This window comes from Podarcis filfolensis (genome assembly GCF_964270895.1).
Source record: "Podarcis filfolensis genome assembly, chromosome: 1".
NCBI lineage: Eukaryota > Metazoa > Chordata > Lepidosauria > Squamata > Lacertidae > Podarcis > Podarcis filfolensis.
This window is the reverse complement of record NC_139604.1, coordinates 44,501,099-44,519,747: the sequence shown is the minus strand read 5'-3', so window position 1 is coordinate 44,519,747 and position 18,649 is coordinate 44,501,099. Positions and strand designations below refer to the sequence as shown.

General features: G+C 41.3%; 1 protein-coding gene across 22 annotated transcripts in view; it reads left to right on the top strand.

Annotated features, from left to right (window-relative positions):
• The window catches only part of KALRN (kalirin RhoGEF kinase), a 512,792-nt gene that overhangs the window by 488,216 nt on the left and 5,927 nt on the right, over positions 1 to 18,649 (top strand). For 20 of the 22 annotated variants that reach the window (XM_083583660.1, XM_083583665.1, XM_083583675.1 and 17 more), the window contains 10 exons: positions 777 to 900; positions 6,601 to 6,660; positions 11,469 to 11,496; positions 12,342 to 12,513; positions 13,947 to 14,068; positions 14,981 to 15,112; positions 16,751 to 16,915; positions 17,313 to 17,391; positions 17,532 to 17,732; positions 18,148 to 18,286. In XM_083583660.1, the coding sequence (XP_083439786.1) occupies positions 777 to 900; positions 6,601 to 6,660; positions 11,469 to 11,496; positions 12,342 to 12,513; positions 13,947 to 14,068; positions 14,981 to 15,112; positions 16,751 to 16,915; positions 17,313 to 17,391; positions 17,532 to 17,732; positions 18,148 to 18,286 (1,222 nt within the window). Of the gene's footprint in view, positions 1 to 501; positions 524 to 776; positions 901 to 6,600; positions 8,208 to 8,237; positions 10,831 to 11,468; positions 11,497 to 12,341; positions 12,514 to 13,946; positions 14,069 to 14,980; positions 15,113 to 16,750; positions 16,916 to 17,312; positions 17,392 to 17,531; positions 17,733 to 18,147; positions 18,287 to 18,649 lie in introns of those variants that run through there. The other 2 variants (XR_014541086.1, XM_083583662.1) reach the window with 2 other exon arrangements.

The window sequence follows — 18,649 nt, the reverse complement described above, 5'->3', positions numbered from 1 at the left end:
ACATGAAAATGTATTACAAATCCACGGAGGGGGGATTCTCTGTTATAAAGTGGCATGCAGTGGCGATCCAGTTAATGACTAAATAGTTGTCAGTATTCTTATTTGCTTTGATACAAACACTTTCCTATTTCTGCTTCCCCATCCTAAAGAAAACATTTTGTGGCAAAGGTAGGATGTGTATTGGGACACAAAATGGGAATATAGAAACTTCATTTTCTGTTCCTTAGAGCAGAAAGACAAGCGTTGCTACACTTAAGCAAAGAAGTTCCTGTTCTTTCAACATGCCTGTGTTTTAGCAACTCAGCTGTACTATGATGTTTATCTGCTCTATCTAATAAAGTGGTTATTATCTAACTTCTGATGTTTGGGAGCTGGCGCCGAACCATGGAATATACAAATGCTTTGCGTTGCTCTGTAAGATATGCACAAAGACTTGATTTCTCTCTAATTTTGAAATATTTTCACTTTAACTGGAAGAATTTACTTTGCCAACCCTTGCAGGTTATGAATAAGAAGTATGCTGTTATCTGCGGACCTGCAGCCAACTTACAGAAAGTATATTTTTTCAGTTAGCAAGAATAAACAAAACATTTGTTCTAGACTAGTTTGAAATCCTGACTTGAATGTTTCCACCCAACTAGGCATATTGCAAGTGGCTTCTCCCTTCTTAAGGGGGGCTGCAGGTATCAACAACATGTGTGCTGATTGCTTTTCCACATCCCTTCCTCTTCCTACTAAGATACGCCATTTGATTGGTGCATTTTTTGGTACAACAGGAAGTCATGTTCATGGCATACTCTGCGCATGAGAAAGCGGGCAGAAAAGGAAAGCAGTGGCAAAACTGAAGCCAATGGCCTACGTAAACCCAAGGATATTCTGGGCAACAAAGTCTCTGTTAAAGTGAGTAAGGCCATCAGAAGCTGTGCGCTGCCTCCTGCTTCTCATCCTCACTCCCCCTGCAACATCCTCTATATGGACAGGGGGTGACATCTGGCTTTTTACTTTGTTTTGTTTTTCCCTTTTTGCTTTTTATTTTTAATTTGTTTTACTTTTCGGTAGTAGTAGACATTTTGGCCGGATTTTGCATGCAAGATACAACACAGCTTTTTTCCCTCCTCACCACTGGCATCCAAAATGTAAGTAAATAGTTTCTGTGTGTGTGTGTGTGTTTGTGTGTAGTATTTAACCTCAGAAGTTTAATGCAACCATCAAAAGTGTACGTGCAGTTAAAGATGTGCAGTTAAAAAGACTAAGCAGAGTCGAGCAAAATTTTCCCTTGGAGGGACCAAAAATCATGCCAGCCCAAACAAGGCAAGACTTGGCTATTAATAGATGAGGAACAATCTGCAACAAATGGCCCATGAGCAGCAAAATGCCTTCAGGGGTTGGTAAGCAATGACAGTGCAGAACAGGCAACCTCTGTCAAAATGACCTGCTAGAAGTTTTGGTGGGGCTGTTTCATCCTTCTAGGGCTGCTTAAACATTGCCCAACACTGCTGTTTTTAAACTACTTTAGCTATTGCGGCATTTCCAATACTACAGAGATTGATTTGTATGTTATAGATGTATTATGACTAATTCCTGGAAATTAAATTCCTAGAAATTAGGGATGAGGAAGAAAAACTTTACCTTTCCCCCCACCCAGTTATGTAAGGGCAATGTTTACTTACTGCTCTGGTTCTTTCAGGTGGCTTCTGACATCTCCTGGAATTGTGCCTGCTATATAGGAACAACCCAAATAACTTCCAGCTCTTCTGGCTAATTATTTAACCCCCCCCCCAAAAAAAAGGGTTATAGGAAAATCCAGTTGTAATAAAGAATCATTTAGTTGGGAACTGTGATGCCTAGTGGGGTGGGGGACACACCACTCTGAGCAAAAAAGAAAATTTCTAAGAGGTTTACATAACAGTCATAAATCCCACTTATGCCCGCTAGTCCTCAAAGTCATCGTGAGAATCACATCACTGGTTGTCATTTTCTAGCTGAAAAAGAGACAGACTGATTTGGCAAGGAGTATCCAAGGAATTTTTTGTCCACCATGGGATTGAATTCCACTCCCTCAAACCCAGTTTCAATGCTTTTCCTCTTAATAGGCATGACTTACTGGAGACAGTGGAAGACACGCAAGTCATGCAGTTGGCACAAAATTCCTGCCCTCCATAAACATGATCTGAAGAAATCTCAGTGCAATTTTTTAGTATAAAAGTGCCAGGAATGTTTGTGGAAGTGAAGCAGGAGTTTTGTAAGTGGCCCAACAGTGATGTATGTACATTTTGCTTGCAGTGACACATTTTTTTGAACATTTCCATGAAGAAGTGGGGCATGGAATTAATTGTGAAATGCCAGCTTTACCTTCTCGCCCACCACTACACCATTGTTTCATGGGGTTGACATATCAGCTTTATGCCAAGCAACCTTCTCATGGACAAAGGCTGCAAAATGTTCGTGTAGCAAATTCATTGTGAGATCTGCAATGTAGGTTCGTGAAACTCTTGGGGGTGAAATGCTCAAGGCAACTATGATAAGCTTGCAACCCTTAACGAACATAACAGCATGTGACAAAAAGGCCCACCCCAAACCACCTGGATCTGGGATAAGGCAGTCTGATCTGTGACTTCCAGCAGAATTACAAACAGGGTACTCACACTGCTAGCCTTAGTGATGGCCTGAGTTGTTGCACAGTGAGCATTGTCAATTCACCCTTTGCAGATCCCTAGACCAGTGTCTCCCAACCTTTTTCCAACCGTGGCCCCCTAGGCACTAGCTGCGGTGTGATCAGTTGTTGTGGATCACCCTCCTAATATTGTGGGTGTCTACTGGGCTCTTCTATCACTAACTTCCAACAACTATTTTGATCAGGCTCTTAAGTCTCAGTCCATCTTGGTCTCTAATGAACTGCTGAATTCAGTGGGGCTTAGGCAATCAGAAAGTTGTTTGTGGGTTTTTTCCAAATATGGTGAGGAGTCAGCCACTTTTTTCATGTTCTTATGCTGTTCCAGATCCCTGCTGATGCCATTCAGCCAGCATTTGTCGGGGCTACTAATACACTGTCATTTTTATTTGTAAGGTTTTTCTTAGTTTTCATTCTGGTTGTGTGATTTGTCACATACAGTGTTTGGATAATATGGAAGAGTGCCTAATCCACCCCAGGTCCTTCTTGCTCCCTCTAGAACTTTATCAAATGGACCAAGTCTACATTCTGTGACTCATGCCATAGAAAATCTTCAGGCAAATAATTTGGTTTCCATTCAAATTAATGCTGTTTTTGGAATACCAATGATTGCACAGAAGTGTTTTTGTTGAATTGGGGTTTAAATTGAATTAACTGTGGTGGTGGCAATGTAAAATCTGCATGCATTCTAACAACGTTTGCATTTTTGTGTTAATATGCTTGTGTTTGTCAGTGTCTATTCAGCAGTGCTAACTTCAGTGAGCCTACTTAATGCTTTCATCTGCTTACCCTAGTTGAAGTAAAGGAAGATAGGGCTCATATAACTTTAGCAGATGCGTAGGAGCTGCAGTTCTAGCAGGTGCAGCTTTTTCCCACTTCTGCCATGACCAGACCATTCTTCTGTATAGCTGCTATATTTATTTAAAACTTTTCATACCATTCTCCACTCATAAAAATTTCAGGGCATTGCACCATCAAGATAGACATAAAATGCAACAATAAAACCAGAGTAGAGAGAGGCTACATTCTTAAAACATGCACAAGATTAAATGCCAGGCTGAACAATAATATTTCAGCCTGGTGCCATCCATGTAGGCACCAGGCTAAGTCTCTATAACAGGAGTACTCCGTAGAGGGCATGCCAGTACCAAAAAAGATCCTGAATCACACACAGGTTGCAGTGAGAATTGGTGCTCCTTCAGGTTTGGGGATCTTAAGCTGTGTAGGGCTTTAAAAGTAAATACCAGCTTATTTAATGTGGTGAATAGATCGCCACACACACACATATAGCCATCTGGCCATACTACCCAGAACTCTGCCAGCTATATTCTGCATCTATACCAATTGAAGCTTCCAAGTTGTCTTCAAGGGCACACGTAATGCAAGTCAGTAATTAAGCCAAGGTGTTTCCAAAGCAGGAATCATCTTGACCAGACTGTTTAAGGTATATGAGCCTGGTTCTCCTTTGCAATCTCAGCAGCATAACAGGAAGAAGAGGGTTGAGCCATATATTGCAATTTAAAATGCCTTGGATAGTTTCTACTTGCAGTCCGGCATGTTTCAAACACATATCGGTCTTTACCAGGAAACCACATTTCTAAAAATATTCCACAGGGGTGCAGGTGTGGAGAAACCCTTATTAATTGGAAACGAATGCATTCTTAAAATTCTTCACTAATATTCTGTATTACATATAATTTGTGATATTGGTTCACATTTCTAATATAATATCTAGAACAATATTTTAGAAACTCAAAGAGAATTTAATATTTCAAAATACATCTTTGCAAGTGACATAAACAATTGAAAGTTATATAAACAGTTATCCCTATGGCCCACCATTCCCAATCTGCTCAGGAGGTTTCGAAACTCCCAGAACAGCCAGATGGAACAATAATTTAGCATGATACTGACTTCCACCCTATGTGTTTAGTGGTAGATCTATTTCTTTAAAATTCTAACTTTAAAATGTTACTTCTCAAAATATATATTATGCAGAACACTTTTTTTCCTTTGCATTCTCTTGTGTCTGTCTTAAACACACTAGGATCAAAATATTGTAGTATAAAGAGAGCTCTAGCTACAAGCTCTTGTGGTAGCATATTTCTCAAACCTGTCTGGACAGTTAATAGTTCTATAGGTGCACACTATCTGTTGTGTAGATTGAAGCCAACAAAGAGATTCAAATTTTCATTTAGTATTTCCTTCGTTTAGTCTTTTTTTGACACATATAACATATGATTTTGAGCTGTGTTATAAATAATAATTGTGATTAAACAGCAATATATGGCTTTTTAACATCTCAGATTACTTGTAATACTTCTGAGTAAAGACATATTATAATGACAAATATTAATATGTAGCTTTAGCAGTTTGTGGGATTTTCATGGAATCATTATTTGTCTAAATCTTGGCAAAACTGGTTTGTGGATCTCAACCCAAAACTCTTTGGGCAGGAACGAGAAAGATCCATCAAAACTGCTTTGCAATTTAAATGACAATGGAGAGAAGTCTGGTTTAAGTCCAGCACTTATTTTTGTGTGAATGCAGGACAATAATAGTCACAAGAATTATGTACAACTAAATACACCTTAAACACTCTTGCAGTTCCCAGGACAATTTTCTTTTTTCATTTCTGTTTGATATAAAAGCCCTTAACTCAGGGGTAACCAATGGAGTGTCCTTCTGATGTTGCTGAACTGCAGCTCCCTGACCATTGACTGGGGCTAACGGCACTCAACCAGATTCTGAGGGTACCATCTGCTTGACTACCCATGATCTGCTCTACTGATCAGTCAGTTTTCTTTCTTTCTTTTTTTAAAGTAATATTTTTCTCTTGGTGCCTGTTTGACATGGTAAAAATTAAACACATCTACCACCTTGTTCTAGCTAAGGTTTGATACTACACTTTTGATCAGGAATCGCATTATTGCATCCTTCCCTTCCACAATCACTACAGGGCAGGCAGGGTGATCCACTTTTATCTGCTTGCAGATTATCCTACAAAAGAATGGAAAAGTTTCCACCACTCAGAAGGGTGCCTGCAGTGCCTGTTATGTTGTGTGCATACCGTCAAATGAGTAATTTGATCTATCAGCAGTGATAAGACCAATAACAAACAAAGACCAATAAGCAGTTGGGATAGGATTCCTGGACTGAGTCTGGCCACACACACCTCAAATCAATAGGCAATCGGTATTGTAAGGACGGTGCAGGAGGGGGTATCTTTGAGTGCAGCCGTAAGTGGGAGACCTTATGCTGTGCTCTAATGTTTCTTTTGATTTGGGCCAAGGAGCATAAAAAAACAGAAACAAAGAAAATGCCGTTTGGATTTTTAAGGTGGGTGCTTAAATTTAAAATTATGTACTTGCACACCTCAGATTGCATTTATGTTTAAGCTGACTGAAGTATATGGATCATGTACATTTTTAAAGGATTGACATTTGATAGGCTGAATGGTCAAACACCTGAAAATCTTTTTTAAAAACACATCAAATCCAAGGAGATTGAACTCTTTTGGCTCCACCGGACGTTTTATTTCAAACTGAGTTCATTGGGAGGATATAGATTTCAGCATTAGAACAGAATGTTAAGAGTTTGTTGAATGCTCTCCATGTATAGTATTGCTGTGTATGTTTTAAGGGCCTTGCAAAATGGGGGGTGGGAGTGGGCTGGTATAGCAGAGGTAGCTCCTCATACTGCTGCTTCCATTAAAACCTTTGATTTTTCCCCTCCCTTGAATGATTTCAAGATTACTACACCTTTTTTCTTCTTTTCCTGCTTGCCACTTAGTGCCTCTTTGTTTGGAAAGCATGTTAGTTGCACAGTGCACATTGCTACCTTGCGCTCACCTGCTTCTGCTGATCTTGTGCCTCTTAATCTCTCTCCCCATTGTAACTTTGTTCTCTTTCCTCCATGCTGCCAAAAAGGAGACAAACAGTTCAGAGGAGTCAGAATGTGATGACCTTGATCCCAACACTAGCATGGAGGTAGACAATAACCCTTTTGCACCTTCCCCTTCCCCCCACCTTGCACCTTTTTCTATCCCACCCACCCCCCTGAGAAATTCTGCATGTGTAGTGGAATGCACTTGGCGCTGACTGATAGGCAGAATGCCATCTCAGATAGCAGATCTAGGGCGGTGTTAAAGGGCAACAAACTATCACTGATCTAATTTGTTAAAAACCTTTTAACTGCCCTTTATATTCTGCACATGAGGTGTCAGATTGGCTTGGGCTAATACTTACTATACTGCAAATGTGTATCTTGTATGCACCAGTGTGTTTTGGACTGCCTACAATGCTGGTTTTCCATTCCCTGGAGAAGAGTGTACAAAAAAAACCACACCTACCATTGGTGATCACTTGAATATGCCCTTAATCATTACCAATGAGAAATGGTCCTGTTTTGACCGATATTAGCAACTGTCCATGGTCAGCTGCTGTCCATTGGTACTACTGAAGTGCATTTACCAGTAAGATCTGGGCAGTTTCAGATTCCATTTAGTACAAGGTGGGGGAACCCGTGGTCCTCCCACTGTTAGACCCCCAACTCCCATCAGCTCCAGCCAGCATGGCTAATGGTCAGGGATGATGGAAGCTGTAGTCTGTAGTTGAAGAACCACTGGTGCCCCATCCCTGGTTGCAGTGAAACTTGCCTTGCAGACTTCAGCTGTAAGGCAAACTTGATACAAGAAATAAAAAATTGTCCAGTAGCACCTTAGAGACCAACTAATACAACAAGGCAGTGAATTCCTACCTCCCAATTTCCTTCTTTTATTTGCTTTTGGCTAAACAGTGCTATGTTGATACCACTGTACTTGCTGTGCCTTTGTAATTATAGTTTATTTTAAAAGACTTTTAATAGAATATCCATTGTTGGCCTCACTGCTTTGTTTACATGAACACAAAACCTAGGGACAAAGGAAGAGGAAGCCCAGAAGAAAATGAGATACAGCAATATTTTTGTATGGAAGGAGTCAGGGGAAAGGTCTCGTATTCTAAAAGGCCAGCAACACTGGGCCTTACACAGGCTCATTTCATGTGCTCCCCCATATATTATGTTATTGTCATGAAAAAGGAGCATATCCCTCTTTCCTCGTGACAGTTATGAAACATTTGTCCCTCTGCGAAGGCGGCCTTCTGCCATCTGCCTTGCCCTAGCAACAGTACTCTGTCAACTTGCAAAATGTTAAAGTGCTGTTTTGAACTCACAAACAAGTTGGCTACTTATACATTGACAGAAGAAGACACAGATGTATGTGCTAATTTATGTATGTGCTAATTTCTATGTATCTATGCAAATATAGGGCAGTGTAGAAATTTAATAATAAAAATAGAGGCAATTACTGTGATTTAAATAGAAATATGATGCATCTCAACATAGTGTGGAAGACTTTGGCCAGGTGATCTATATGCCTTCTCAATTTCCGGTCCAGATACTCACTGTTGATGGACAACTTCGTGGGCCCTGATGTCCCCACTTGGGGCTCTTTATCTTTAAACTGGACTTCAAATAGAGGACTGTCCTCTGTAAAGTAGGACACATTGCCACCCAGCTCCCAAAGTAGACTTGCAGTATCCCAGTGCTTCAGTTTGTTCTGTAATACTCCATTCATTTGGTTGACCATGTTGTGTCCAGTGACCCTGCCTAATACTTAGTGTCCAGCCATCTTCCCAGCAGCTGGCTTGGACCACTCACAGTTCCACAGTCTCCCTGCTTTGACTGTCTTCATCCATCCATCTTCGTTTGTTCTTCCTCACTTCCTTCTCTTGAAAGGTGCATATATAGCAAGGGCAGGGGAGTGCACACACTTGCCTCTGTCTGTCTGCTAGTCATTAGACTCCAAAGCAGAATACTGAGGCTCTTCAGTCTTTGGGTAGGTTAAGAACAAAATGGCCACTATATACCTCTTCCCTTCTCTAAGCTTGTCCTTAATAGGTGCTCTCTGCTTTTCTTAACACAACCAACCAGCTAAATTTCCTGGTAAACAAAAATGCAGCTGCTCTTGGCTCTGAATGGTGCTGTCAAGAGCAGAGAGCAGGTAAGGGGTGACATTTGACAGGAAACTGGCTTAGAGGTCTCTATAGGCTGCTTTTTCTCCAAGTAAGAGTGGTAATGTTTTTCAGAAGTGTAACATAAAGTGTAGTTTGACCATCACATTGGGCCTACACATGCAGTAGGATAACGTGGCAGTGTGTGTATCAGGCCCTTACAGGTGTGGAGGGGAGGATACCATTTCCAACTACTCCCCCCCCCCAGGTTAAAACACAAACCATCCCTGGGAATAAAATGTTAACGCATCTAAGAGAGAAAATCCAGCCTAGCTCTTTTCTTAACTGCCTTCTGTTTCTATTTTGCGAAATCTCTGGACAAATGGAATGTGTGTATTAAATGCACCTTTATAACACTGCTAACAGTTATGGCTCCCCCCCCCAAAAAAAGAAAAATAAATTACTGGAAACTGTAGTTTACCCACCACAGCGCTACACTCCCCAGCACCCTTAACAAACCACAGACCCCAAGATTCTTTGTGAGAAGTTGTGTACCAGACTGTACTGTGCGACAATCAGAAAGCCTTGATTACAAGGTCCCTTCAGCCTGCATTGTTTATGCCTGAGTGGAGAATCTATGCCCTCCCGGAAGTTGTTGCACTCTAACTCCCGACAGCCCCAGCCAGCATGGCCAGTCATCAGGGATGATGGGAATTTGGAAGTCCAGCAACATTTAGATAGTCACATGTTTCCCATTCTTGATTTATGTCTTCTGGTTTTTCACAAAGGACAATAATGTTACAACAAAGGTAGCTTATAATTATTTCAGTTTGTTTCACAGGCCCATTTGGAAGTGCAATTCAGATTGGAAAGATGTATGCCAGTTAGGATAGCCACCCTTCCCCCACCCAAAGAAATGCCCCAAACTTTTAATGGCTAGATGACAGGTAATACAGTAACTGCTATATTCTCCATGAGCAGAACTCAGGCTGGCAAAAGGCAAAAAAAGAAGAGATGGATTCTGAAAAGGCTTATTAGTGCGCAACTGAGCCACATCCAAATGGACTAGGCAATTTGCCATGGCTACTTGCCCTGAAGGTGCATTGTTAAAACCTTAAATAATTTGGATCCCTTTTTGCCAGTCCTGCTTTCTGCATATTTAGGGTCTTTACAATTGTTGCAAGAAATGTGAATGTTAGGGGAAAGTAGTAAACATTTAAAATTCATAATTTTAAAACTGAAATTTGGAGTTTTACGATTCGTCAAATTTCTCTTTTGAAATTTGACTTTGAGAGGTTTCAGTAAACTATGATTCTTGCTGGTGAATTTTAAGACACAAAATGCCAGCTCTATTTCCTGCAGCACTTATAATGTGTAGTACTGCCTATAAACAAAAAAACCTCCCATCTCAGCCTTATGCAAAATAGTGATATTTTGTTTTAAATATCCATTTGTGTTTGAATGGTTGCAAAGCAGTTCATCGTTAATCCATGAATCTTGGCGCAAAGCTGCTCTCTGCTGCTGAAGCAAAGTATTGCTTACAGAGGCTGCTTTTTCTCCAAGAAAGAGTGGTAATGTTTTTCAGAAGTGTAACATAAAGTGTAGTTTGACCATCACATTGGGCCTAAAGGTATATAGTAGGAATGCTCTATAGTAGGAACTGAATGAATTTCAGAATATTTGCTAAAAATAACTAACTTTGCTTCGGTGTGTGAACACACAAATTCTAATTTTATTATGTCCCAACATTACTATTTGCAGATATTATTAGATTAAAATTTTTTTTAAAAAAAAAGCTAAAACATTTGATTTGACAGGTTAATCCTGTCTCAGATTTCACTTCTCAAGACTAACAACAGGTTTCTAAAGTCATCCCACAAAACTGAGGTTCAAATTTCACTTGAAACCCTTTGTAACTGAAAGCTTCAAATTTTAATGTTGTGCACATTTAGAGCTTAGTCTGTGGTTATAGTGTGCCAGTGCTTGTCAGTGATTAGCCCACCCCCCACCCCGATTTCCGGCCACAGGCTGCTTCCGACTACAGTTTTCCGTATATGTCCAGGAAATGTATGGCAACCCTAGTTGTGTCTACATCAGAATGATGTGCTGCAGAAGACCTCACTGTGCAGTTTGTTACCAGAAAGCAGGGACAGTGACCCACCAACAGTTGGGCCTGAGGGCAATGTGGTATGGGTCAAAGAGTTCTACTCACTGCCAGCCTTTGACAAATTACCCTTGAGAGAGGAAAGAACCACACTGGCTCTTCAGATCACCAGATACTGGAGGCATAGAACAACGGGTGGCCCTTGTCTTAATACCCTGATTCTTATCTAGATGTTCAAAATTTGGCTGCTTTTGAGAGCGGTATACTGAACTGTATGGTTCTTTGACTCCAGCGCAGCCATCTTTATGCATCTCAGGACTCTCCAGAACTAGCTATGACATGAACTTTGTGGTTTCCTCCCAGTCATGTTGATTGCTGAAGAATGGGCCTAGGAAATAGTGGTTGTTGCACATTATGACAAAGACATAGGACCTTGGGGATTAGGGGCACTGACTCACATTTGGTCCCAAAAACCCTTTCCATGCTGTGCGCTGCAGCACCTTGCACTTCTAGACTCTGGAAGTCATGCGTGCTGGAATAGCACACCCAGGATCCTGAATGAGAATCTTTCAGATGTACTTCTAGTTCCTCAGCAACCTTTATGTCAAATCTCTAATACTTTGCTGAGAATAAGCTCTCTTCTCATTGTCCCTTTAAAAAAGACTTTTCTATTTCTTTTATGTATGTGTTCTTTTTCCAGATCATCAACCCAAACTTCATCCAGGAAGGTGAGTAAGGACAGAAATGTGGCAGGTTGTTCCCATGATCTAGCAAACCAAATGTTGGGTTTAATCATCTTTGCCCAAACAAGTCCTGTGAAATCTTATCTGAGTAATTAGGCAGGAAAGAATGATGCCAAGCAAGTACAGCTCACAGTCCCAAGTAATCTATTGCATGGTGAACCAGCCAGTTTGAACCCACATTCAAATTTTGTCTGGTAAATATGTGTGTGAGAGGGAGAGACAAGGGAGGAATATGAGATATTCAGTATTCAATCATACTTCAATATTATGTTACTTGGATTAATATTTGGTTTCATATTGCATCTGTTCACAAAAAATGAACATTTAATTAATTTATTTGAATGCGGTTTACTTGCTTTCCTTTGGTTTATTCAAATTTAAATAGATTTTCGTGTATTTTTAATACGATCAACATGATTTTAGTTATTCATCCATCTTTGTGTTCTGGAGACTCCCGTTTTGGTTCTGAAAGGCATTATATTGGTAACCCTTGTTCTAGAACTTCCCTCAGAATTCTTTGCAATGCTCTGGAATTTCATGGGAGACCATGGGATGTAGGGTTTCCTCATGGAGACTTTCCAGGTGTGAATTTGTGTGTGAGAGTGCTGAGATTTTCAGGTTCCCGAGTTTCACCTGATAACAGATGCTGCTTTTATTGCTTGATGCTTGGTTTTACAGGTGTTGGGCAAGGTCTTTATAACAGCCTTTTATAAATAACCCTCAATACAACAGAGGCATCACTGAGGCACATTTTGTATTTTCAACATCCTGTGGTTAGTTTTATGTTTTCAGTGAACATTATGTCTCTATACGTGTGGCCTTTGCTGCAGTTGCTCCAGAGTTTCTCGTGCCCTTAGTGGACATCACCTGCTTGCTTGGTGACACGGTAATGTTGCAGTGCAAAGTCTGTGGGCGACCAAAGCCAACCATAACCTGGAAAGGACCAGATCAGAACATCCTTGACAACGACAACAGCACAGCTGCATATGCAGTTTCCTCCTGGTACGTTCATATTTTGCAGAGGGCGTTGGGATGGCACAAATGTAGCAGTTGCACTCCTAGAAAATGTGGTGCATTAAAAGTGTTTCAATCCAGCTAATGACCCTATATGCCCAACTATGTTAGGAGAGCCAGTTTAGGACACTGAAATTTGAAAAAAAAAGGTAAATAAATGTAGGCATATGGTTGGCGAATGTGGGAACAGGCTGCTGAACTAAATGGGTATTTGATCTGATGAAGCAAGACTCTTCTTATCATTCCTCCTCAAAGGGGGAATTGGACAAATTAATGGAGACCATGACAGCTGTGCTCTGCCTCCATGGTTGCTGGGGACCACAGAAGGGGAGAGTGTTATTGTGCTCGGCTCCTGATTGCCAGTTTCCCACAGCCATCTAGTTGGCTGCTATGAGAATAGGATGCTGAGCTAGGTGGGCCAACTGGCCTGATCCAGTCCAGATCAAAGCATGGCTTCAGAAGAGCAAGGAGGTTAATAATAATAATAATTAATAATTTTATTATTTATACCCCGCCCATCTAGCTGGGTTTCCCCAGCTCCACTCTCATCACTTTCAAGGGAGCTGGAGCCATACCTTCTCTAAGGGAGGTTTTAATCAACTCCCTGATCACAAGAGAGAAAGAGAAAGAACACATGTAGTAAGCCACACCTCTGAAAGAACCTTGTCCACATCCTCAGGAAACAATGAGGGAAATTCATCAGAGCAGCTGAATGCTTCTGATGATAAGAAATCAAGGACGCTTTAGATATAGGCGCTGTAGTCAAAGGCACGCATATGATGTGAGTACTTTTATCCATGAAATACATCACAGGGTACAACCACAGAATTGTTCTGTACGGTTTCCATGTGACATTTTCATGCATCTTAAAGTATGTGGCCGCAAGCGTTTTTTTAAAGTGAAGCAAGGGAAATAGTTCTTTGGTAGCCCTTTCGGCAGGTCAAAAGGAAATATTGATGTTCTCTGTGGGACACCCCTATTGCCTTTATAATGGGTTTTTCTGGCACTGCAGCAACCTCTCACTGTTTATGCTGACTCCAGGAGAGGCAGGCAGTGCACGTTTAAGTGATAGTATTAGAAGAAGCAGAGGACCACAATAACAGCCCACACTGAATTTATTATTATTTTTAAAAAACCACCACTTTCTACCTGGTGCTGAACTGTGCCATTCTTATGGGCCTCTAAATCATTAATCATTAACACAGAGAGCTGGATCCATTACTACTTTCTTCCTCCTCTCCTTGTAAGCCACCTCCATCCACAGAACTGCATAATACGAAGGGCTCTACTTGTCTATCTACTGAGACTTGTTTTCTGTGTCAGTTGAAATGGATTGGCAGCAGCTTGCCACTGGAAACTGAGCCAGAGTAAAATGCTTAGCAGAGTAACAGATTAAAACACTGAGATCTGCACCTCCCCAGCGATTCAGGTGAAATCACTCTGAAGATCTGTAATGTGATGCCTCAAGACAGCGGTATTTATACTTGTGTGGCAACAAATGAGCTTGGAACAGCGTCCACTTCGGCTACAATAAAAGTACAAGGTAATGGATTTCTTGCTGGGGTTTTTGTATGTTTGCTCAGCCAGAGCTTCCATTGGTTTAAATCATGGTGCAATCAGCTTTTGAAATGTTTGGTTTAATGGTACATGGGCCTGTATACCACTTCAAAATGCAGGTGAGGAATCCACACATGTCAAAACTATCCCTGCCTGTGGAAAGCTGACATGCTAGGCTTTTGCAGACCAGGTTGGTTGTGTATGTGTGTGATATTCAAATGGGTAATTCCGCATTTGCATTTGAAATACTACATGTACTTTGTGTACTACTTTCTACATGGGGAATATTAAGTACATGGGAAATAACCAGTTCTCCCCTACACATGCCCCCATCACTACAAATTTATCTCTTCCCCTTCTTCATCTCTCTAAACATATATATACACACAGTTAAAGTGATATAATCCTAGAGGGTGAACAGCATACTTCCCTCTACCACCCTAAACATGTATATCAGCTCTCATGTGTACTATTATTTGCAAGAAGAACTTAGACAACAAAGTTAATTGCCCACAATATTGGTATATAGCATGGCCCATTGTCACCAAATGGGTGCTGGCTGGTGATACTTGGATTAGATTAATTGCAGGTTTTGTGGGAGCAAAGACTGAGGAATTAGGGCTAAAATTTTGGGAGGAGTGGAGTTAGCGCCCCTGCCCCAACCATTTCCCCACCCCTCCAACCTGCCATTTATCCTGCAGAGTAAAGCATACAAGTACAGGATCAGATTCTAGATCTCTGGCAGTCTCTAATAGTTGTGTCCTAATACATGTCCATCAGTTCTGCTGTACCCATGATTGCTCTAGGAAACTTTCTCTGTGTGTGTTTTAATAAACCCTCTTTCACATGCTTTGCAATGCAACTCTCTCCTGATTTTGCTCCCCTGCCTACACCCCAGGTGTCCCTGCAGCCCCAAATCGCCCTATTGCTCAGGAAAGAAGCTGCACCTCGGTGATTCTTCGCTGGCTGCCTCCATCCAGTACAGGGAACTGCACCATTTCAGGTTACACAGTGGAGTACAGAGAAGAAGGTATATGCTTAAACATTCCATACTCATAGTACACCTTTGGTCTGCAACTGATTGTAATAGGATGATCCAGGTTGTTGTGCGGAGCTGCTAGGCTGAGCTAATAGGCTTCAGTGCCTTTTAATTTGGGGTGTTGCCTATGCTGCCTCTTTCTGCTAGGGTTGTCTGGTGCAACTGGGAGGTTGTGAGCAAGTTAGCAGCAGTGGCTTCGCCATTATCTTTCCCTCCCATCTGCAAGTGGGACAAGTCGTGTCCCGTGTCAGGCAAGAGAATACAGGTGAGCAGAACTGGCTTGAGGTTTTGGGAGCCCTTGGGTAAGAAGCCCTAGTGACCTCTTTCCTCCTCCCTGCTACTACCCACTTGCACACACTCTCTTTCTCTGCCAGCAAGTGAGCAGGCAGTGGCAACTGCTGCTCCTTCCCTTCACTCCCATGGCTTCTTTGCACTGCCTGCTGTGGGCCAGTGGGAGAGAGCAGGCCAGTGGGTGGCAATGGCAAGAGAAGCAACAGCAGGGCCAGGTTCTTCTGCTGGTCAGCTGTGGACCTCCAGCTTAACCATGGGCCTCAGAGGATGCAAGGGCAAGTGCAGCAAGGGAGCACCAGTATTACATGGGGTTGCCAGCCTATTTAAGTGAAAGGCAAAACCTATGGACTTGATCTGGCAAGCCTGTTTTCAGTCATCCTGACTCTCACAGTCCAGATGTGAAGGGTTCTTCAACTGGTGGTGATCACCACACTGGTCCATACACCTGACAAAGATCAGTGAAAAATGCATGACCAGCATGCTGCAATAAGCTGGGGGAAGGAACCTCAGGCCCATGGACCAACTGCGGCCCTCCAGGCCTTTCTGTCTAGCCCTCAAGCAAGACTCCTAGGCAGCACACCTCACTGCCCCTGCTTCCTGCCTCTCTTGAGTGTTTTTTGCCTGGCTAGAATGCATTGTTGAACTCTGAGAATGCCTCTTGCTTGCTGGGATGGAGGACAGAGAGGAATGTTTGCATGTGTGTAGAAACTAGCCTGCTGTACATTTTACATTTAATGGTTCTTCCCACTTTTGCCTCTGGCGCTGTCCACCACTGGCATGTGGTTGCCAGAAGATTGCCCAGAAGAGAACGGGTAGTTCTCTTTACAGCTGGGTCTGAAGTGGTAGAACAGACCATTCCGCTTCAGTCCACAGAGGATGAAGAGTATTACTGAATACTTTCCTGTGCAATTTTTATTTATTTATGTATTTATTCAACTCCCTGCCAATAGAAAATAAAGTTCTAATGATTTCCCCATTGCACTAGTTTTCCACTTGGAATGATTTTTTAATTATGGTGTTCAGAAATAATGTCTCTTACCTCTAGTCTAATATGGTATAGACCATTCTACAACATCACACTACTGCATGTTTAAATCAGGCAATACAAGAAGACAAAGTGGTTGCTACTTTTCTTTTCTTTTTTTTAGCACAGGTGACTTCTAAAAGAATCTGTATTTCTTTTATTTTTTTATCAATTAGGGCCGGATTAAAGCTTAGTCTCAGTGTGGTGGGGTGGAGGGGAAGAGTCAGTAAGGCACAGCATCCTCCCTTCTCTAAAATCTATAGTCATGTTCTTTTAAAAAATGTTATCTTAATCTCTCTCTGCATAACCCGTAGGCTCACAGGTCTGGCAGCAGTCTGTTGCCTCCACCTTGGACACCTACCTCGTTATTGAAGATCTCACACCTGGATGCCAATATCAGTTCCGAGTCAGCGCCAGCAACCCCTGGGGAATCAGTTTGCCCAGCGAAGCCTCTGAGTTTGTGAAACTTCCAGAATACGGTGAGAACTTGGTCAAAAAGGGAAGGATACTAATTTTCAGAGGGAATAATATTAGAGCTGGTCAGTCAGAGTTCTGCTTCCAAAGCTAAAGTTTGTGTGATTATCAAGCTTCTTGTTGGCATTTTGTAGTCAACTATAGATATCTGAGGGCGACGTATATATGATTGTGTCTTTTCCGATCAGCACACATGTATTTAGATCAGCTCTTTTCTTTTGTTTTCAAGGCGTAATATTTAGGAACCGGGTGCACATTTGGTGGCATGCCGTCTGCTTGCTTGTCAAGACTCTCGCATGATTTTCTTTCTTTAAACTTTTCCCTTTGTATTACTGATGTGTAATAAAGACTATAATTGGCATTGCAACCAACTCTATTTCCCCATCCCTTTGGGTTTCACAGACTCTGCAGCAGATGGAGCCACCGTGACCTGGAAAGAGAACTTTGATTTCGCCTACACAGAACTGAATGAGATTGGAAGGTGAATTATTTCACTAAATGAGATTGGAATCAATTATTTCACTAAAACGCACAAGCCAGGTGTTTCTTTTAAGTTATCTGTTAAGACAATGGGTGCATGATTTATGAATGAATAATGCATATTATCATTTCTCCCCACAGGGGTCGATTTGCTGTTGTAAAGAAATGTATCCACAAAGCCACCAGGAAGGATGTTGCAGTGAAGTTCATCAATAAAAAAATGAAGAAGGAAGAGCAGGCAGCACACGAGGCAGCCATGTTGCAGCATTTGCAGCATCCTCAGTATATCACTATTCATGACACCTATGAGTCACCTTCCTCCTATATATTAATTTTAGAACTGTAAGTCTCTTGATGGAAGCTAAGCTTCTTGTTTGTTATACTGAGGGAATCCTCCATCTTTGCAATCACACATTTCATGATTGTAATGAAAACGATTTCATTTCCCCATGAAAAGAGCAATATTTCAGATGACTGTGAATGTCAGATTCACACAATCCAGTATGTGCATTGGCCGGGGTGGGGTGGGGGGTGGGCATAATAAGTCAGTGTGAAATAGCATGCACTTAAATAAAGAGTCCTATACTGTATTTAAAATGAGATAGCCCTTATTACACTGCAATATATAAGTATTTTATTTATTGCTTTTTAAAAATGCCACTTCCATTATAAGGTGTTAGTCGCATGTTTGAAGTATTAGCAAGAGTTTGTTATTATGCTAGATTGCTTTTCACAGTGCATAATTGTTGGCTTTTAGGATGGATGATGGCCGTCTCTTGGACTACTTAATGAATCATGATGAATTGATGGAGGAGAAAGTAGCTTTTTACATAAGAGACACAATGGAAGCCTTACAGTACCTTCACAACTGCCGAGTCGCTCATTTGGATATAAAGGTAGGAAGCTTGTGTATATCTCTATCTATCATGGTGAATTCCAAGCATTCAGTCTATTCTAAATTCAGGTGAAGAGACAATCTACCTATAATGAAAACACTTTAAAGTACCTGCTTTGTGTCACTAATCTGTCCTTCTTTCAACTACTTCTTTATAGCCATATTTGTGATGAAGGCACCTGGTCCAAATTTCAAAAAAAATTCCAAGCAGTTCTGAGAATTCACTTACAGGATGTCATTTTTTCTGTTTTAATATCTTGTCATTAACAAATGACACATAACCAGTGCTTTTTTTCTTTAAAATAACCTTTAGGGGTACTCTCATTTTGACTCAAGAAAATCACCATTTTAAAGTTCAAATTGG